At 45.2% G+C, this 22900-nt stretch overlaps 1 protein-coding gene across 1 annotated transcript in view; it reads left to right on the forward strand.

Moving 5' to 3' along the window:
• LOC308287859 (plexin-A1-like) overlaps positions 1 to 22900 on the forward strand; it is a gene marked incomplete at its 5' end in the record, with an annotated part of 234475 nt that overhangs the window by 153087 nt on the left and 58488 nt on the right. Inside the window, 2 exons of the mRNA XM_080729172.1 lie at positions 16947 to 17043; positions 21117 to 21307. Of these exons, the coding sequence (XP_080585298.1) occupies positions 16947 to 17043; positions 21117 to 21307 (288 nt within the window). The remainder of the gene's footprint in view (positions 1 to 16946; positions 17044 to 21116; positions 21308 to 22900) is intronic.

Genomic DNA, 22900 nt, shown 5'->3' on the forward strand with positions numbered 1-22900 from the left:
TTGCTGTTGTGCAGTCCGAGTGTTAACAAGGTGCAGCCGCCTGGCTACGTTACAAGGTGTCAACCATTACGTGGCAGCCATTAGGCATGAAAATAAAGAAAATCACAGCCAACACCTGGCATCCTTCGGAACGATCCACTAATTGGCTTTTGGACCTTGAAATGCTAGAAGCTCACACATTATGTGACATGTTACCACATATTTTTCGCAGTTTTGTCCGCCATGTTTGATATGAACAGATTTGCAGCATATAACAGCACTGATTGCCTGACCAGCACAACTCCTACACTAGCTATCCTGACGGCTAGCGACCAGGGACATGCTGGGCCCCTGATTCAGCCCGGGAAAAAGAGTTGGAGAGGCCCTCTTTTTATATATATATATATATATATATATATATATATATATATATATCTACAAGCATCTACAAGCATCTACAAGCATATCTACAAGCACACAACGCCTCGCGGCGTTGTGTGCTTGTAGATCTGCTGTTTTCACTACTTTTGTGCAACGGCCTTGTATGATGAAGCAGGGCTTTGCTTTGCGAAAAAATGTATACATTTGAAACTTGGAGATACGAGGTTTCTGCCCGACAGTGACGATTTACTTTGTTGGCCGCCCAGCCCCCAAAATGGAACGAAGGCGACATTTTATTTTAAATTTTTTCCTAATGGCCGGCCTGGACCGTTCGGGAGTTGTCCCGCTTTTCCCAATGGCCAGCACGTCCCTGCTAGCGACGTTGGCTTATGCCCAGTTCATGCTCTAATTTCGGCAGGCAACACTGTGGTACGACGGAGTATAAATTCGTCACTGTGCATGGCCTCTGTCAACGACTAGTTGTGAGTTGTTGGCACACTCCAGCCAGCTGTTTGTGAATGCAGGGCTAATTAGCCAGCAACAGGGCTGTCCTTCCACAGAGATGCCTGTTTATTGACTGTTTATTGTAGCAGCAAGCCAGTGCTAATCAGAAGCGCAGCCCCAAGCCATGCCAAAAGAGGGCTTTCTCCGTTTGACAGGTGCAGTTCAGACATGCTATAGCAGCAATTAGCCCTCAACTGTCAGCACTTGGGGTGTTGTTAACAATTAGCCATGCCGACGTGACAGCATGGTTAGGATATCGACGTAACATGTACGTATCAAGTCTACACGAGGTCTCGGTGAGATTCAGTCGAAGAAAGTGCTGCCAGATGTGTCCAAGTCCATTAAAAGCACGATTCTTGGGCTTTAGCTTATTATTCTAATTACTTGCCATGAATTATGCCCCGGAATGATTCTTATTAGAGCGCATATTTAGCAGTAGCCTCTTTGGAACGAATGAACATCTCAAATATTAGTTTATCCACTCTTGGACATTCATTCATGTGTGTTGTTTTTTTCTTAGCAGCCTCCTGCTGCTTTTGACAGTGTTCAGCACTGACTCCATGAATCATGTATGATACTGCAGTGGGAAAAATACTCATCCGGTATGCTGTGTATACACCCTGCTGCCTGGATGCATAGGCATGGATGGAGCTGTGGGACTAGGGGTTAATCTGTGTGTGTGTGTGTGTGTGTGTGTGTGTGTGTGTGTGTGTGTGTGTGTGTGTGTGTGTGTGTGTGTGTGTGTGTGTGTGTGTGTGTGTGTGTGTGTGTGTGTGTGTGTGTGTGTGTGTGTGTGTGTGTGTGTGTGTGTGTGTGTGTGTGTGTGTGTGTGTGTTTTCACGTGTTCATGTGCTCACGTGCATACGCAACAATGTGTGCATGGGAATTCTTCAATATGCCCGAGGCTGTGTATTACAGGGTGGTTGCGTGTGTGTGTGTGTATGGCCCCATTACACCAACAGCTACAGTAGATGGACTGTCAGGAAGGCGGGTGGTTTGCCAATCAATGTAGTAAACACACGGTTGTTAATCCACAGTTTAGCCTGGTGTTTGAGAGACACACAGCAGCGTTTGCCCCCGGTTTCAAACAGGCACACGCTCACCTCACACACATGGAGGAAAATAAGAGAGGGAAGCGATTTTTCTTTTTTTAAGTTGCGTGGAGGAAAGGAGTGAGGAGCAGGGATGTCGCACCAAATTCGGGGCCTTGGGTACAAGGATTCACTCACATTTTGTGCTTTAACTTTTGAAAAATAGCAGATATACAAGGTGAGCTTGTAGATCAGCTATTTTTGAAAAAATCATGGAAATTTGTGCAAGTCTTTGAATATTTCAAATGATTTATTTTTGGTGCTCAAACCTTTTCTTGCCAAGGACCCCCAAAATGATATGTATTTAATAATAATATAATAGTTAATAGTTACCTACTCCTCCCGCGAGGGAAATTCAGTATTTGCAGCCCAACCCAGCTGCTTCGCAGCCCACAAGGAGCGCGTGAGCAATTAGGGGTTAAGAGTCTTGCTCAGGGACACACATCGACATTGCTATCCTGGCTGGGAATCGAACCAAGGACAACCAGGGGAACTGGTTCCCCAGGCAGGCTCCCTAACCATTCAGCTATTTGGCCACGGACACCCCATCTCAAAATATTTACTTCCGGCACTCGGTTCAGCGCTGTGAGCTTGTATATCTATCTGTTTTTCAATGACGCCCCTGGTGAGAAGAGCATAACTTGAAAAGAGATGCGAGCAGTGGAGAGGAGTTGAGTGAAAACAGCTGAACTACAAGCTCACAACATATCGCATTGCGACAAACACGTTGAGAACTCGATGAAGAGATGGTGCTATTTTCAGCGAGTGACGGGGAACGGAGGTGGAGGTGAGCTTGGGTGCAACGAGATGGTTTGAGGGGAGAAGATGACTTGGGAGTGGAATGTGAGAACGATATATTGAAGAGAACAAAGGACAGGGGAGAGGGAAGGAGGAAAATAATCTGTTTAGAAGTCCAAAATTCAACTCTCCTCTCTTTCAAATCCCGTCATCATCACACCATTCAAAACCAGAAAACTACCCACACGGAATATTCCACAATATCCATGACGGGATCACATTTGAGCTCTGGTTACGTACACGATGCTCCTTTTACACTGAAAATAACAACTGAATGCTCGGTGTACGGTATCCCCTAACAGGAGGCTATCAATAAGCCAACTGTAAATGTGACATACGTGATACGTGATAGTGTAACACCAGCCCGATGCTAACCTTGTTTGGTATTGGCTGTCCATATCCGTTTATGGGGGGAAATATTGTTCCTGTGATAGCTCTATATTAGGTTACTGTACATACTGACTTCTCCCACGGGGGCCAGACATGAGAAAGAATGCAGCTGAGCTAGTTCTGCTGGGGTGGGGGGGGGGGGGGGGGGGGGGGTTGGTGTTCAAGCCAAGACACAAAACTTTTTTTTTTTTTGCGCTGCTTAGTATTTTGTTTTAAAACTCTGGGGGATGTTTTAAGCAGTGGGGGATTTGTTCGGTACTGTTTATGAATATCAAACACTTGATGTTAGGTTGAGGGGGGGGGGGGGGGTGAGACTTTCACACTTCAATGTCACAGGCGAGATTCTCTGTGAATATTCAGACCACGTCGAGTGTCTCTAGATTAAAAATAGACTACAACAACAGCATTACTTTTTTTCTCCAAATGTACACACGCACGCACGGACGCACGCACGCACACACACACACACACACACACACACACACACACACACACACACACACACACACACACACACACACACACACACACACACACACACACACACACACACACACACACACACACACACACACACACACACACACACACACACTCTCCTGGGTCATAAGGGCTGATTGAACACAGCTGGGTGCCGTTGGAAGATGGAGAAAATGTGGAAGAGAAGTGAGAGCATTGAGGACTGTGATAGCGGAGACATTTCTGTGCATGACTCGTCTGCCACTTCAAACCCGATTACCCGGCGTCCCTATTTTGGGCATGTCATTATGAGTGACAAATGTCAAAAACACAGTGAGCGGTGCTATCTATGAGTTAATTTCATTAAGCATCCCGCGAAGCTTGGCCAGTTTGACCATGGGTGTACAACAAACTTTGAACAAACGGACAAAGCCAGATGTTAGAGCTCAAAAACACCAAAAGCAGCTGATCTACAAACTTGCATCGCAATGCGTTGTGAGCTTGTAGACCGGCTATTTAAGCCGAGTTCTTCCTTTCTGTTGCGTTTTGTTTCTCCCAATTTAGTCTCTGCGCCACCATGTTCAGTCTCTGTTACCATCTCTGATCCGTTCTCTCACCACCACCCCTCTGCATCCTTAACACTGTTCCACAATGTCCTCCATCCATACTCCATGTCTCTCTCTCTCTCTCTCTCTCTCTCTCTCTCTCTCTCTCTCTCTCTCTCTCTCTCTCTCTCTCTCCCTGGAATGAAGGAAATGGCATGAGAGGGGAACGATTATATCGTTGCTGTCAGGAAGAAACCATGTATCTCTATTTCAACGTTTTAATGTTTTTGAGCGGCGCTCCTGGAAGGAGCTAAGCTCCAACATCTTGCTTTGTCCGGGCTCTGAAGCGTGTCCTACATCTGGCCTGCATCTTGGCACAAAGCGCTCAGAGTTTGTTCTACACCCAGGGTCACACTGGCCAAGCTTCGCGGGACGCTTAATGAAATTACCTCTTAAATAGCGACGCTCACTTCACGCTAGGTGTGATTTTGTTTTCTTTTCTCGTAAATGAATGCCCTACTTCATCATACGAGAGTGTCACACCAAAGTAGTGACGGCACAAATCTCGTATCTCCAAGTTTCAAATTTGTAATTTTTTATCTATCATACAAGGCCGTCGCACAAAAGTAGTGAAAACCGCAGATCTGCAAGCACACACTGTACTGTAGATCGTCTGTTTTCACTAGTTTAAATCATTTTTAAAATGATAAATACAAAACAAACAGTTTTGGACATACAAGGTTTCCACCCGACAACGACGATATGTTTCTTTTTTTAAATTATAATTGAACAATTTGGACATACAAGGTTTCAGCTGGACAGTGAGGATATCAGTGACGGGGTTTTACACCATTACCTTCACTGTGATGAACCAGTGGGCCACTCTATCACCCCACTTCTCTTCTCTCTCTTCCCCCAAACACAGGCTCACCAGGGGCAGGAGGAGAAAATCTACTTTGGGACTGCGTGTGTGCGTTTGTGTGTGCATGCGTGCCTGCGTGCGTGTGTGTGTGTGCGCGCGCGTGTGTGTGTGTGTGTGGAGCAGCAGCAGCTGTTTGTTAAAGCAGAGATGGGAAGTATCAGGGGTCCTGATGGCATCCAATTAAGGCAGATAAAATGATGATGAATTGCAGTCGGGCAGTGGAGACGGATGCCTGTGTGTGTGTGTGCACATGCGTATGTGTGCACGTGTGTGTGTGTGTGTGTGTGTGTGTGCGTGCAACAGAGAGATGGGGAAAAGAAGCAACAGTACACATTGGGAGAAGAGGGAGAAAGAGAGAGGACAGAGGTGCATGATGGGGGGAAAAAAAGAACGGAAAGCAAGGGAGAGCAAACGGAGAGAGTGAGAAAGAGATGGAGGGATGAGAGACACCTGGAGGAGGCATAGAACAGGAAGAGCATAAGGATAATGTATTATGGAAGGTTTAGTTTAGCGAGAGAGAGGGGTTCGTAAAACCTTTCATCTTAATTTTCTGAAAACGTAAATCTTTTATACTTTTTTTCAAGTAGGCAGAAATGAACCACGCGCGCGCACGCACGCACGCACGCACGCACGCACGCACGCACGCACGCACGCACGCACGCACGCACGCACGCACGCACGCACGCACGCACGCACGCACGCACGCACGCACGCACGCACGCACGCGCACACACACACACACCAACACACCAACACACCAACACACCAACACACACACACACACACACACACACACACACACACACACACACACAGTAGTGGAGATGGCAGAGACAGGGCTAATGAGCATGGCACGGTGTGGTGTGGCATGGCCTGGCACAGCTTAATGAGATATAAACACCAGACCTGCCACTGCAGTCAGCTACACTACAGCACACACTGATACCATTTTAATTGGCCTGGAGAAGGACTGGGATTCTGTGTGTGCGTGCGTGCGTGCGTGCTTGCGTGCACAGTAATTGGAGGCCAGTTATTATGACTGTGGAGACTTAGATTGTGATAGTATGACTTTGTATGTCTATGGACATCTGTGTCAGTTTGCGTGTTTGGGGGGGGGGGGGGGCATTGTGCATGCAGCTCACTTGTTGTATTTGCATCCCTTCTTCACTGATGACTGCTCCAACATAAATCTTTCCTCTAAGCAGCAGGCACACACACACACGCGCACCAACACACACACATACACACACGCACAACACACACACACACACACACACACACACACACACACACACACACACACACACACGCACCAACACACACACACGAACACAGGTGTTGCTACCGTAGTATTCCTTCCATCTTCCAGTGTAAATCCTCCGCTCGCTCGCTCGCTCTCTCTCTCTCTCTCTCTCTCTCTCTCTCCTCTGTCTCCACCTTTCTCTCTCCATCTGCTGCATGCACCCACCCACCCTCTATATCCTCTCCTCTCCTCTCCTCTCCTCTCCTCTCCTCTCCTCTTCCTCTTCCTCTTCCTCTTCCTCTTCCTCTCCTCTCCTCTCCTCCCTGTCAGGTGAGGTGCATTGCTCTTGTCCTCTGTTAAATCAAAATGAATTGCTGCTCAGCTGTGGGCATATGGCAGCATCTCCACCTCCTCCCTCCACCCCAGTCCCTTTCTTTTCTCCTTCTTCTTCTTCTAGTTCTCTTCCTCCTTCTCTTCTCCTGTTCTTCTGTCGCTCCTCTCTTTCTCTCCATTCTACTGTAGCTCCCCCACCTGTATATCTTCTTCCTCCAAACACTTTATTCTCTCCTCGTTTTACTCCTGACTCGCCTATCCTCCTCCTCCTCCCTCCACGCTCCCTCTGCTCCTCCCCCTAGCACAGGGGTGTTGCACCAAATTCTGGGCCCTGGGTACGAGGATTCACTGCGGGCCTCCCATGAACGTTCTTCATAGAGGGAGCGGGTTTAAAGGCATTTAGACCGGGAACGCATTATTACACATTATTTGTTGCTTTAACTATTGAAAAATGGCAGATATACAAGCTCACAGCCGGGCATCGAGTGCCGCGCTGCGAGCTTGTAGATATGTAACTCAGTCCCACTCCCCCCCCCTGTGACGCCCCTGCCCTAGCAGCCATGGGGTGCATATGGAGATGGTTGGTAATTCAGACATCAACCATACGAGCCTAACAGGAAACCAGGGGAATGTGGAGATAAGAGCAGAGGAGGAGAGCAGGAAAAGAGAGGAGGGTGTGAGGCTACGAGAAGAGAAGACAGGCTGTCACATTATGCCCCTAAAACACGATCATCAGGTATTATTATGATTGTACCTGGTGGGAAAAAAGTGTACAAACAGTGTTAAAACCATGTTTGCCAGACCCATGAAATGGGTAGGCCTACATAAGCAAATGTCGGTCTGTCCGGGTTTTCTATATAAAGGGTATATATGATGATGACATGCCTACAAAAGGCATGATGTCATAAATGATGATGACAGACAGGGGGTCTGGCACAACCAGGTTGACCTGGTCTAGTTTTATGTGGCCACACCCACCAGTTCTTTAATATACCAGGTATATATTCAGTATACCTGGTTTTCACTTTAGCGCCACCCACCTTGAGTTGGCCACGCCTTGTCAGGTGACAAGAAGCGGCATGCTCACGCCTCATGCGTTGAAGGAAGCATGAGCTCAGTGCAGGGCTCTCCCCACGTTGGCAGAGGGAGAGTAGTGCCCAGGATTACAGCGTAGGCAATTGGCACTGGGTGAAAAATGGGTTACAAAATCGTGGGATAAAAAAAAAAAAAAAAAAAGGGAATCAGCAGCTTAACGTTCCTCAGTGTTCAACATCCTAGATTACCTCTCCTGTGATGTTGTCAGATGTTTTTTTTAGTGGAAGCCCTAACAAACTAGACCAGGTCAACCTGGTTGTGCCAGACCCCCTGTCTGTCATCATCATTTATGACATCATGCTTTTTGTAGGCATGTCATCATCATGTCATCATCATATATACCCTTTATATAGAAAACCAGGACAGACAGACAGACAGACCGACATTTGCTTATGTAGGCCTACCCATTTCATGGGTCTGGCAAATACATCTTTGACTGGGAGCCCTTTAAGCAACAGTGTGCAGAATTTAGAATGTCATGTGGTTAGGGACCACAGCAGACTGATCTCCCTGTTGATGTCTGCTGGACAATGCAGGAGCATGACTGCATGTACCCTATCACCATGTAGGGACAGTTTTTAACACTGGTTCATCAGGCTACGCACATCTGCCTGCATGTTGCCTGCAAAAATTCAAATCAACCATGACTGCTGCTATTGCACCAGGACTTAGACATACCCAATGTACAATACTTCTGGATAGACTTTTACTTATGTGAACCATTCTCTTTGCCTAATTATATTGCCATTTTGACTGCATGACTAGAGCTGTTATTGCTGACTAGTGCTGTTATTGCTGAGCTTTCCACTTATTCTCATGCAACCGATTCCTTGTGCAGTTTACCCCGTGTTAAGGACATGAATAGCGTCCCTATTCTGTTTGTGTCATAAATGGCGAACATTTCCATAATAATTATAGGGCGAACATTTGGCTAAAACAGCAAATCTACCAGCATATCTGCCAGGCCCCTAATGAGCCATCCCCACCCTCCCGGCTCCCGCATCATGCAGAAGAACTGTCCGTATGTTGGGGAAAAATATCAGCGGTCCGTCTCTGTGTGGTGTGCTAGCATGGATCTGAATCTCAACCTGCCTCAGTGGTGGGCATCAGTGTGGTGTGCTAGCATGGATCTGAATCTCAACCTCCTGCCTCCCTCCCTCCCTCCGGCTTCCATGCTGTCTGTCTCTGCAGAGGGAGCAGTGGATGCTCAAAGAGTTTCCTGATAGCTTTGAAATGTGACTGTGGCGTGATGGATCGGCCAGTTATTCTAGTTTGTCAGTTCTCTGCTGTATAATCACAATAATTGTAATAAGTGTGTGTGTGTGTGTGTGTGTGTGTGTGTGTGTGTGTGTGTGTGTGTGTGTGTGTGTGTGTGTGTGTGTGTGTGTGTGTGTGTGTGTGTGTGTGTGTGTGTGTGTGTGTGTGTGTGTGTGTGTGTGTGTGTGTGTGTGTGTCTACATAGCTATATATCTATATCTATATATCTATCTATATATCTCTCTCGCTCGCTCTCATACACACACACACACACACACACACACACACACACAGTATGACGTCAGAGGGACAAACCCATAGAACCACAGTGTTAGCCGTGACAGACAGAGACATACAGACAAGCTGTGACCGCTCACATACTAAACTGTATATAATAATATATAGTTGCCTACATACACATAGTATAATATTTGCTGCATGGGTCAATGTGGGATTACAGAACAACAAATTACCAATTACTTTCCCTCAAGCCAGCTTTCGCTATCTCTCTGTCTCTTTCTGTCTGCCTTTCGGTCTCTCTGTCTGTATGTCGGTCTCTCTCTCTCTCTCTCTCTCTCTCTCTCTCTCTCTCTCTCTCTCTCTCTCTCTCTCTCTCTCTCTCTCTCTCTCTCTCTCTCTCTCTCTCAATGAAAAATGCATTTGTGCATGTGTGTGTGTGTGCATGTATGTGTGTGCGTGTGATAAGCCGGGTGATGGCGGGGTCTGGCCATGCCCCAATCCTGTTAGCATTAGCGATTACCGCTGGCTAACAGGCCTCTATTATGGCTAATTCCAAGCTGTATGACCCTGCCCCACACGCACACACACACACACACACACACACACACACACACACACACACACACACACACACACACACACACACACACACACACACACACACACACACACACACACACTGCACACACTGCACACATCCACTAAGCTATAGGAAGGATTACCACTTTTATCCTTGATTAGGAAGTCATATCTGCCTGGGGTTGTGTGTACATGTGTGCAAGTGTAGTGTAGGCGTGTCCACATGGTATGCATCGGTATGCTACTGCTTCAGACCTACCACACAGTAAAATCCTATGTGTTCATTTATCCATTTGTAACCTTGAGTGTATAAATAAAATGTAAGCTAAATCGGGTCCATTTGTACATGCTGCATTTTTATTTATTATTTGAATAAAATTATTATAACTATTATCTTTATGTTAGAGTATTTTAATAACAATATAACTACTAGTGTGGAGGTGCTCTCCCATTCTTGTGAAATATTTAGAATTTGTGGTTGGGTACGACCACTACTGGTTAACAAGAGGTACTGCATGACATTCAAAGGGAAACAATGTTGCCTTCATTATAGCACAACTGTAAAAATGTTGATTCTCGCACGGGGGACCTGGGTTCTAACTCTAGTCTGTTGATTTTGACAAAATTTTATTTTTTTATTTTTTCGTTTTAGTCATGTGTTTAGTGTGGTTAGTAAGTGTCAGGATGTGATCTTTAACAGTCTGTCATCTTCTGAGAGAAGTGTAGAGCAAGGGTCTTCAACAGGGGGTCCGGGACCCCTAGCGGGTCCTCAGAGTTGAAGACCCCTGGTGTAGAGGTAGACACCAGTCTTGTCCCAGGCATCGCCCCTGGCTAGTTTAGTATTTTTAGCTGTTTGGATTTGCGCACACCTTCAACATGACTAATTATCAGGCTGTGACCCTCACAGGCGGTACCTGTCGGGACTCTCTTCATCTCTCCCTCCTTCATCCATCCATCCATTCAACCATTCCTCCCTTCATTTCTTCTACCCTTGTCTTTTCGTTTATTTCTTCGGGGGGATTTGGACGAGAGCGGGGGAAGGACAGCTGGGAGAAGCCACGCTTTCTCTCCTCCATCTATCATTCTGTTCTGGGTTCAAACATTTACACACAGTTTCATCATTTCAAAAGGCCGGTGTTGGCTGTTTCTCATTACAAACCACACTATTTGGCATCATATTCCTTTTTCTTTCTTTTTAAAGTATTATACTGTAGTACACACATGCATGCACACAAGCACACACCCACTCTCTTCTCGAAGCTTTTTGATATTGGAATTCTCTGCCGTGTCTGTGCGTTGGTTCAGGTATATGTGTAGCGCTGCAGGGACTGTATTGTTCAGGTGAGCTATGAAAGTTTAATAGCCTTTGGTGCAATGAGAGGAGATGGGCTTGGGGATTATAACCTAACCTCTGTGCGCTCTCACCTTCTTTCTCTCTCTCTCTCTCTCTCTCTCTCTCTCTCTCTCACACACACTCTCGCACTCACACTCTCTCTCCCACACACACACAATCTCAAAGGGAAGGAGAGTGGGCTGTATTGTTATTTTGGCCAAAACTGTGTGTGTGTGTGTGTGTGTGTGTGTGTGTGTGTGTGTGTGTGTGTGTGTGTGTGTGTGTGTGTGTGTGTGTGTGTGTGTGTGTGTGTGTGTGTGTGTGTGTGTGTGTGTGTGTGTGTGTGTGTGTGTGTGTGTGTGTGTGTGAGTGAGTGACAGAGAGATTCCAGGCTTTGTGTTTGAGTAAAACCAGGGTAGGATTCATCTCTCCATGGATGGGACCTGAAGCATCTCATGTGAATCGTTGGGTCATGCTAGGTTCATTGACAGGTTCACTGAGCAGAGTAGTCCCATGGCAATGAACACAGAGACACACACACACACACACACACACACACACACACACACACACACACACACACACACACACCTTCGTATACTGTATATGCAGGTACCACTTGCTCTCCTCAATCTCTATGCTTCATCCGGTTCCCTGTCCTCATTTTTAGACCCCTCTCTCTTTTTTCATGCTCTTCCTCTTCTCCTCCCCTTCCCTTCAATCCATCTGTTGTTTCAGCACCCCCTGCACCCCCCCCCCCCCCCACACACACACACACACACACACACACACACAAACACACTCACAATCCCCTCAATCTCTGTCCAGCGAAGGGGTATTCTTCTAGTTCCCATGCAGACTGGGTGGTCTTCGGTTGGGGGTGTGGGGGGGACGGACGAGGAAGTTCATACAGTATATCGTCACTGTCGGGCAGAAACCTCGTATCTCCAAGTTTCAAATTTGTACATTTCTTCGCTAAGTAAAGCCCTGCTTCATCATACAAGGCTGTCGCACAAAACTAGTGAAAACAGCAGATTTACAAGCACACAACGCCTCGCACCGCGAGGCGTTGTGTGCTTGTAGATCGGCTGTTTTCACTAGTTTAGTTCATTTTTTAAATGATAAATACAAAACGAACGCTTTTGGACATACAAGGTTTCCACCCGACAACGACGATATGCTAGGTGAAGATGAAGCTCACACTGAAATACAGTGTATATATATATACACATTTATACATAATACACTTGCATATACAACGTGATCAGTCTTCGATGCGTTTGATCCCACACGTGTCACTTGGAGAGCATCCCGTGTGTGCACATTGCGTGTTTACAGAGTGCACATGTGCTCCTCCGGACTCGTTTGATTACACGAGGATAAAGGAATGTCCGCCATATTTCCTTGTCTTGACTGCAGCAGGCGATGGGGTTGGGCGGGCAGGGGGGGGGAGCGGTGATATATAAGAGACACGATAGGAGAGGAATTTGACAAGGGAGGGGGGCTGGGAAGAGGTACTGCATGCAGACAGAAGAGGAGAGGATTGGAAGCAAGAGCTTCGGGGGGGGGGGGTTGTGAGGGGGGGGGGGGGGGAGACGAGCAACGTGTCAGAGAGCAAATTGAAAATGCCAGTTTCACTTTAGCCACCTCCCCGCCCCGGCTGTTATAACCGGGGGCCGGCCCCTGGTATTCCATGTGTAAATGAATGGTGTCCGCATCGCAACGTACACAATCACCTCTCCCGTCAGGCCTGATTTACACGTAGGTGTCTTACGCGCTGAAAATGGCCAGATCTATAATATTGCGAATGTTGCGACCTTATAGATTTGCTGTTGTACGACGGATTGTAAATCGAGCAAAAAAAGAACCTCACATCATCCTCTCTCTCTCCACCCCCGACTCCCCTCGTTCAGCTCCAGGCACGTGCACACATAGACGTCAAAGGGGGCTCGAGCCCCTGCCCTTTTATCCGTCTGTTAAAAAGTGCCCTCTCCCTGATCATGAATGCTGTTTTTGCTATGGTGAAAGAAATGCAAATGCCTTCTTTCCATGCCATAAATGAAGGCAGCATTCAAGAGAATTGACCTTTTCCAAACACTCCTGAACTTGAACGCTGCATCTTATGTTGAAAGAATTGCCCTCTCTGTGTAGAAATCCATGCCGTTACGCCACATCTCCAGTATTGATTTGATTTAGCTTAGTTCAGTGTGTTATCACGCACCGAAAATAGCCGACCTCCAAGCTCACAGCGCGTCGCAGCGCGATGCGTTGTGAGCTTGGATGTCTGCTATTTTCCATATTTCCGCCCAAAGGCCCTTTTAGAAATGTTAGCCCCTGCCTCTATAACATTCTCTGCACGTCCCTGTTCAGCTTTGCTTCTCTGGCTACGTTCCCTGAGTCTCCCAGCATACCCAGAGGCTCCAGTCCTAAGCATCTCACAAGACATCCACTAAATTTTACACTCAGGACCTAGTTTGTGGAGAGAATTCTTTGAAAATTGATTCACCCAGATGTATTCATAGCCGCAGTTTGGGTGCTCTGACTTATTTAGTATCTAGTACTTATTGAAGAGGCAGATTTTTCCCCCCGGAGTGCTCCCCCCACATACTGGCCTCCTGTACAACTTCCACAGAGACAACTTTTACAGCATTCTGCAGCTGCCCCCCCCTCTCCCCAACACACACACACACACACACACACACACACACACACACACACACACACACACACACACACACACACACACACACACACACACACACACACACACACACACAAACAAACACACACTCTAAATGAACTGCACTGCCTACTACATTATAACTAGTGGTAACACCTTAAGTCAAGTCAAGTTGAACAGTGGAAGGGAAATAAGAAAAATAAGACTATAATTATGAAGGCATTGTGAGACTCTACCCCTTTGAATTGTGGAGTGCATGTTGAGATGTGCACACACACACACACACACACACACACACACACACACACACACACACACACACACACACGCGCACACATGCGCGCATGCACACAAACACACATGGGGGAAGCGTTTGAAGGCAAGACAGAAGCCTACATTATACTCTTCACACTGTTCTAATAGAAGTGATTTTCAGTGACGGTGTTGTGCGATGAAGTACAACGTTGGCTTGACACTGGATGAAGTGATGAGGAGAAATGATTGACAATCCATCGTTACAGAAGAGACAAAAATGATAAATGTAAACACGACCAGTGGAGAGACTTGTCCGTGAGAACAAGTTGAGGGGTCATTTGATTTCTGCACTTGGGGTAGCATGTAAAACCAACCAACCATCCAATCACGGACGTGGAGAACGGATGACTCAGCCAATCACTGGTCATACATACATAGTAACTCTTATCTACGGCATGCACATTTCTGCTTCTTTATTCTCTCCAGAATACACTATTTACTATTAATAACAATGTCAAGATAAGACCCTGCGTATCACGTTGGAGGGGTAATCACAGTCACATAAGTGTTAAAGTCAGACCTAGATCCAATCTGTCGGGTCCATATAGCCACAGGCCTGGGCTTTCACAATGTATTTTATCACCCCTCCACTAGAGGTGAATGGTCCTGCTATCTATCACCCTCAGGCCATTGAAGATAGTGACCAGTTGCTATTGCTGTCAGAGTGAGTGGGCAGTCTTTGACTGACAGGGGCATTAGGCTAACATGGTCTATCTTAAGACCTACCAGACATGAACCTTGCGTCAGGTCAGAGGGCCTGCAAGCTGCACGGCAACAGATCTGTTAGCATCTTGCTGCGTTTTTTACTCTCTGCTGGACCAGAGAATTACATTATTTTTCGATGCTGAATCTTTTTAGTGCATGGGTCTTCAACAGGGGGTCCGGGACCCCTAGGGGGTCCTCAGTGTTACTACAGGGGGTCCTCCAAATCTTTGAGTGATAGAAAGTTTTTTCTCCTTTTTTTTTATTTAACCACTTGAACCCTCGTGTCCATATTCTGAGAACTGTAGCCAAAAATAGCCGATCTACAAGCTCACAATGCCTCGCGCCGCAAGGCGTTGTGAGCTTGTAGATCGGCTATTTTTGGCAAAGAGGTTTGGTGTAGACGGGAAAAAGAGCAGACTAAGTACGGAGTGAAAGTTTATTAAGTATTGACGGTTCAAGTGGTTAAACACAAATTGACATGAATCCAAAATACACTGACGATCGTGCTGTCAAACAATGAAACTATATGGAATCTATGAAAAGGTTGTGGGGGTCCCTGCTTCATCTCTCTCTCAACTAAGGGGTCCTTGGCCTGAAAACGTTGAAGACCCCTGTTTTAGTGTGTTTAGTACTTTCTTCCTTCCATTTTTCCATCTTTCCAGATAAATGTTATTTTGCCGCGCTACTCCTCCCACAGTTTTTGGTGGTACCGCACGCCCTTGGACCATACCCAACGGTATATGTCAACAACGGTATGTGTCAAAGTGAACGGCTTCATCGGGACTCAAATATGGAGATGACTGACATCATAGATGTCTGACATCATAGACCCCATGAGACTGACACAGTATGTCCATATATGGGCATTCGAAGTTATGGGCTTAACATTGATGACATCTCCATACATGGCCATAAAAGGGACAAGGACGGAATTCACTTGCAAGTGTGACTTGTGTCAGGACAACCACACTTGCAATTTCCCAGAATTGCATCTTTCTATTATCATTATTATTATTATTTTTTATTGTGGCGGATGGAGGGGTATTTTCTTTTGCTTTTGTTCATCTTGTTCACATCAGTGTTTGGAAGTACAGTACTTGTTGCTTTGCTACACAGTAAAATATGGTGTTTATTGTACCTCTGACGGTGTCAGAGGTACATTTGCACTCCAGATCATGCTGTGTCGACAACTTGACAAATTAACAAATTTCATGTGTGTTTGTGAGAGATGGAAAGAGAGAGAGTGACTGATGCGCTTCCAAGTTACAATCCGACATTGACAACAGGTTCTAACTGGTGTCTGTGGATTTCTCGCGGGAGCCGTTGCTCCGCTCTTCCCACATCCAGCCCACTTTCATCACATTACGGCGTCTCCAAGCTTGTTGTCTCATTTAGAGCGATCCCATAAAATGATTATGCCGACTGTGAGTCAATTACATTTCAACTCGCATTAGTTCAGGATGCAAAAATGAAATTAGATGGGAATATTATCGTTGAAGATATATTAGGCTTTTCATTCATCACTTGAATGGAATGAGTACCAGTGATAGGGATTCCAATCTCTTTTAATCAGCTCTGTGTGCTCCGGCAGCGAGCCGGCGATGAGCCTGTTGTTAAAATCACAATACAGCCCGTCTCTCATCGCTCATTTTTATGGCCCTTCATCTCGGCAAGCACAGCAGGTTGTGTGAGCACCAGCAGCCAGCGGCCAAACACCGTTCCGTTACAGCTGTAGCTACTAATCTTTTAAGTTCAAATTAAACAGACAGTATTTAGTGATGTGTTTGTCGTGACCACATTAACCAAGGCTTCTTTGTTTTGGGCATGTTCTCATACTGTAGGCGAGAATTCTCAAAAAATAACGTAGTATACTGTATTCTTAATTTATAATTTGTAGAATGCTGGTCTCGAGCAGCTAAAATAGCAGATCTACTAGCTTGTAAGATTATAGATCTGCTATTAATTGCCATGTGACACCACACCATCGTACGACAAAGAATAAATCAGTGGTTGATTTGTGTTTCCAGTGACTGATGGAGATAAAATTGCGGTGGTAATATGTAAATTCTAATATGAACGTCTTTGTTGTCATTCCAGTACAACTATGAAGGCAACGACATCAGCGACCTGCCGGTAGACCTGTCTGTGGTTTGGAACGGCAACTTTGTCATAGACAACCCTTACAACATCAAAGGTAAGCTGCTCCTCTGGACGCAACATCGTTGCTGGCTACCTCATTGCTGTCCTGTCAACGGAATGTCTGCAGTCTCTAAAAAAGTAATACCAGTGTTGCCTTAAAACAAGCAAAGATTAACATAGGAGTTGTCATAATTTGAAATTGAATCAATGATTTGTCAGTTTTCATATATTATCATAACACAAGGGTCTTCAACAGGGGGTCCGGGACCCATAGGGGGTCCTCAGAGTTACTACACGAGGACCGCCAAATCCTTGTGTGATAGGATAATTATTTTAAAATTAACAACTTGAACCCTCGCGTCCCAATTCTGAGGCCAAAAATAGCAGATGTACAAGCTCTCAACGCCTCACAACTTGAGGCGTTGAAAGCTTGTAGATCGGCTATTATTGGCAAATAGGTTTGGTGTAGAGCAGACCAAGACAGTACATAGTGAGAGGTCAAGTGTGCAAAATATCGACGATTTAAGAGGTTCTGAACATGAATCCAACATAGATGACAGTACTGTCAAACAAGTCTATGAATCTTATCTGTGAAATTTATGAAAATCTGCATCACACATTTATACAATATGTAGAAGGGGAAAAGAAAAAACCTAGCTCCCATTCTGTAGGCTCTAGCCCAGATACTGCAGTAACTGACATGGTATTGCAGTTCCCTGTGAGCTGGCTCGCACTGCATAGTAAATCATTTATAGTGTGACCAAAAGGCCTCTGCTAGCCCATCCTCTGCAACTGATATTCTTGCTGTGTGAGAGCACAGCACAGTTACACAAACACTGTGGGCACTGTAGACCTACTTAAAAGTATGTGTGTGGGCACGCACGGCGTATTTGCACATTTGCCTGTGGGTAAGAGAGAATACTGCTATAGTCTGCCTGTGAACTGTGTACATTATGGGTATATGTTGCATGTCTAAGATACGTGTGAGAGATTGCAACTTCAGGAATGCACTGAAGTGCACGAACTTGTATTTCTATTCCGCCTGCAACTTCGTACGGGATAAATTGCAGACAGGCGTACCTTTTCCACTATAATTAAACTTTACATATGGCATTACACTGGATACTCTTTGCAGACTGATTTATGTACAAAACATTCCCGTCAGTGTTGAGGTATGTTTAAGCACCACAACACCCTTTCAAACAAGAGACCCTGGAGATTGATTTTCATTTATGGCGCATCACCGAAGGAGCAGACAAAGGGAACATGTCTATTGTATAATTACTAGTGAGACAGTCTTTATAATGCCGTCTTTATAATTAGTGGGGATTGTAGAGCACAGCAGGGGGCATGCCAGGCTTTTCTCCCACTGTGAGGTTTTACGATAACACCAACCCAACTGTTCCCAGAACCCTCTTTAGACACTGGATGACGCAATGTTTTATTGATGGGCATTTGGGCATTGTACCGTAGAATTACAGCACATTGTTTCTTTGTTTGCATCCGATTTCACTTACTGTAGCTATACAAAACACACTACAGTATACAATATAATTGTGGTATTGTCCACATTGTAAAATGATCATTTATGTGTTGCACAAAGGCTGGCTACAGGATATCAAACGCTTGCTACGGTACATTAAGTCCTGATCATTGACACTGTTACTGCTAATCTCTGTGTGTTATTGACACACACTGTACATGTAGGTTTTGGTGTAGTACATACTGTTATTCCCAACCAGAAAGCCAAGATGCTTAACATTTAACCTCTTAAACCCTATTCTATGTTTGACTGGGGTCTCCCTCCCAGGGGTCTGTACTTGGCCCTCTCCTTTTTTAACACCAAACCTCTTTGCCGAAAATAGCAAAAATGTACAACCTCGCACATGTGAAAATCACATTCAGTTTGGTAGAGGTTTGGGTTGTGTGCTTACCTTCATGATTATCACCCCCCCCCCCCCCACACACACACACACACACTCACATCATGTACTAGTCCAGTTGGTGACAAATATGGCACAGTTGATTAGAAAGTGATAATCCAAAAATAGCACCTCGTTGACTTCCATTGTACAATGAAATTGATTCTGACTATAACATCACAAAACCCAGTACGAATGTTACTGTTTAAAACAAGTCAAACTTCCTGTTGATTTTACTATTTGAATCCAGTATTCCTCCACAGAAAATCAACATGAAATTGATATTATCATTAAAAACACGATAAAATAAAATGCGATCAAATACAGCTAAAATAATCATCAAAAGTGAACCGAAATACACATCAACGGGAGACATTGTATGCTTTGACGATGAATTATTCACGCAATAAAAACCAACAGCACTGTTGAACGGTATGTATAACATACTGCACCATTAATAATGCATAGTATCAGCAGCATGCGTCGGTGTCTGTGCTTTGTGCGTTATCTTCAGTGTGCATCTGATCAGGGGCGTCACCTTGAATTTGAAAACATTCAAAGACTTGCAAAAAATGTCACAATTTTTCAAAAATAGCAGATCTACGAGCTCGCAGCACGGCACCACAATCTGCTATTTTTAAATAGTTAAAGTATGCCCAGGGCCCAGAATTTGGTGCGACACCCCTGCCTACACGTCTGTCTTTCTTTGTCTCTCTCTCTCTCTCTTTCTCTCGACACTTTTTTTTTTTTGCAATCATGATAATCATCTTGTAGAGTGCAAGGGATGCTCCGTCATCTTAAATACTGACACGTTAATGTAATTAGAGAAGAGTGCTTTAGCAGCCAGTAATTGGGCACAGGGTTACTTTAAAGCTGTGCCGTGACCAATGGGATTTGTAAACGAGCGAGAGGAAGGGGGGGAGAAAAGAAAAACACTTTTCTTTTCTTCTTTATAATTCCTCTGCAGACATTAGGAAGCAGCAGCAATTTAACTTGACTTTGTTAAAATGACATTGAGGGGGTTTTGGACATTTGGTCATTTTCAGTGTTTTCTTTCATTGGCTATGAAATGGGATTGAAATAGATGGAATATAATCCAACCGAGTTTTAAATGTCGTCACTGTCAGGCAGATCCAACCAAGAGGATTAAACTGTCAGGCAGAAACCTTGTATCTCCACATTTCTGTGGGTTTTCTTCTCCCGCTAAATCAGGGGTCTTCAACGTTTTCAGGCCAAGGACCCCTTATTTGAGAGAGAGATATGAATCAGGAACCCCCAGAACCTTGTCAACGATTCTATATCGTTTCATTGTTTGGTTCATGTCAATTTGTGTTTTCAGATATTTAACCACTTGAACTGTCAATACTTCTCCCCCCTACACCAAACCTCTTTGCCAAACATAGCCGGTCTATAAGCTCACAACGCCTCGTGCTGCGAGGCGTTGTGAGCTTGTAGATCGGCTATTTTTGGCTAAAGTTCTCTGGTTAATCTGATTAAGAATCTAGCTAAAAATTTGATATATTTTTTTTAAATCACACAAAGATTTAGAGGACCCCCTGTAGTAACTCTGAGGACCCCCTAGGGGTCCCGGACACCCTGTTGAAGACCCTTGCCCTAAATTATTGCCTTACTTCATCATACAAGACTGTCAAGCCAAAGTAGTGAAACTAGCCGGATCTGCTTTCACTTTCGCCCATGAGGTCAGTCCGTTGTCTCCCCAGGCGCGGCAGAGGGAGAGCAGAGCCCAGGATTACATAGGCAATTGGCACTGGGTGAAAATGGGTTACAAAATCGTGGAATAAAAAATTAAAAAAAAGAAGAAAAAAAAGATCTATAAAGGTCCATTTGGTTACCAACTCTCCATCGTTTATCTGGTGACCACCAGGAACCCCCTCAAGGACCACTGGTTGAAAACCACTGACCTATAATAAACAAGAAGTCCTAAATGTAGTACTGTATGTTATGAATTGTTAAAGTATGTTGAATCTTTTTTGAAGAAATATTTATATTGTGAGTCTGGCGTAGAGGATGTTATCCTGTGCCAGAATATTTTCAATACATTTCAATACATTTCAATAAATGGATCTAAGTGAGTGCTGGTATTCCTTTCTAAAAGTCTTATTTCTACTAGAACGTTGCACCTGATACACACGTATTGTGAACTACAGGCTGATGAGTGCTCCTCTCTCCCTCTCTCGTCCCCCAGCTCATCTGTATAAGTGCTACGCCATGAGGGACAGCTGTGGTATGTGTCTGAAGGCGGACCCCAGGTTCGAGTGTGGCTGGTGTGTTCACGACAAGAAATGCTCCCTGAAACAGGAGTGCACGCCTCCGGAGAGCACCTGGATGCACGCCACCTCCGGCAACAGCCGCTGTGCAAACCCCAAGATCATCAAGGTATGGACAATGATGGACCTGTGCAACCCGGATTTCACTATGTACTTTACGGCGACTTGTGTGCAACAGAAGAAAGCGTACACTGTCAAATCCTCAAGTGTTAATTTAACTGAGAGTTAAACTAAAGGACAAGGTCATATCCATTATACAAATGTAAATTAATCACCAAAGATAAAAAAAAAAAAATAGCAGTGCTGTCAATCTAGTTGACTGACACTACAGACAAAAATAATTGTACATTTTATTTTTGGGCTGTAATAGTTTGTTTACAAACAGACATATCATTTGATTTATGATGGTGATTTTTTTTTCACCTGCAAATCAAACCTATATATGAAAATACCACTTGATTTGATGTTGGTTGATTGATTGGCTGACCGTTAGGTAAAAAGAAAACACATGACATCTAGACGTGCTTCTCAGAAATAAAAACATCAAGGATAAAACGTCATAAACTTATTTCCATTTTGACCCTTGGTCTCGGACAATCAATCAAAAACAAAACAACAGGCATTGCAACAAAGAACAGGCATTACATTTCTATAGAAAACAATTCCAGTTTCGGCCTTTAACACTGAGGCTTTGGTCCATTTGGGTTTACATTTTTGAGTTAAATTGTTAGGCTGTTAGTGTTAGGCCGTGTAGATGACAGCCCATATCCCCCAAAGTGCGTGTTACAAAACACCTGACTGTGAACTTCCTAGAACTAATCTAAAGACGTCCCAACTTAATATCCCGACTTCTGTCACGTTTGCAGAAGCCTTTGGGCAAAGTCAGTGTGTTATTTAAAACGAGTTCTCTCTCGATGAGGAGTTGTCAGGCTCCCCAGTGGTGCTGTGTCATCGTCTGAGTGTCTGTCTGAGTGAAGGGTACGGCTTAGGAGGCAGGAGGGGAGACAAGGTACTAGAATCCATCCCCGGTTTCCGGAGCCGCATCACAGATGGTCCCCGGCCAGGGGGAGGCAGTCAGCGCGCGGCATGCACCCAACGAACACACTGACACGATGAGGGATGATGGCCAGGATGCATACGCACGCACCCACACACACACTCACGCACACACACCGTGGGCAGTATGTATTTGTAGGTACAGCGAGTGTGAACATGCGTGGGAGTGTGCTAATTGTTCCACTGTGAGTAGGAGCGTGCGCGTGGTCGGCGTTGTCTTGACAGGCTGCTTGAGCCGAGGCGTCTAAATGCCATGGTGAGCCCATCTGTTGCCGCGGGTAACGGCGGCGGTGGTCCTCGTCCGACTGTGACCCGGGTCATCGGCCCTACAGCCCCCCACTGGGACACGGGCGCGCACACACACACACACACACACACACACACACACACACACACACAGGGCTCTGACATGAATCAAGAAGTTACACACCGTGTCAATGTGTCTAGAGCCCTCCTTTTACTTTCCCCTCTGTCTATATTTATCCCCACTTCTCTTTTCCTTCCCTCCCTCCTTTATTCATGTTTACCTACTGTACTTGTCTCTCATCTCTCCCTCTTTCTCCTCCTCCATCTTAAGCCATTCAGAACGGTTACACATTATTGCGTATTATTATTTTATGCTTTAACTGTTGAAAAATAGCAGATC

Source organism: Nannobrachium achirus, assembly GCF_963921795.1.
Source record: "Nannobrachium achirus genome assembly, chromosome: 6".
NCBI lineage: Eukaryota > Metazoa > Chordata > Actinopteri > Myctophiformes > Myctophidae > Nannobrachium > Nannobrachium achirus.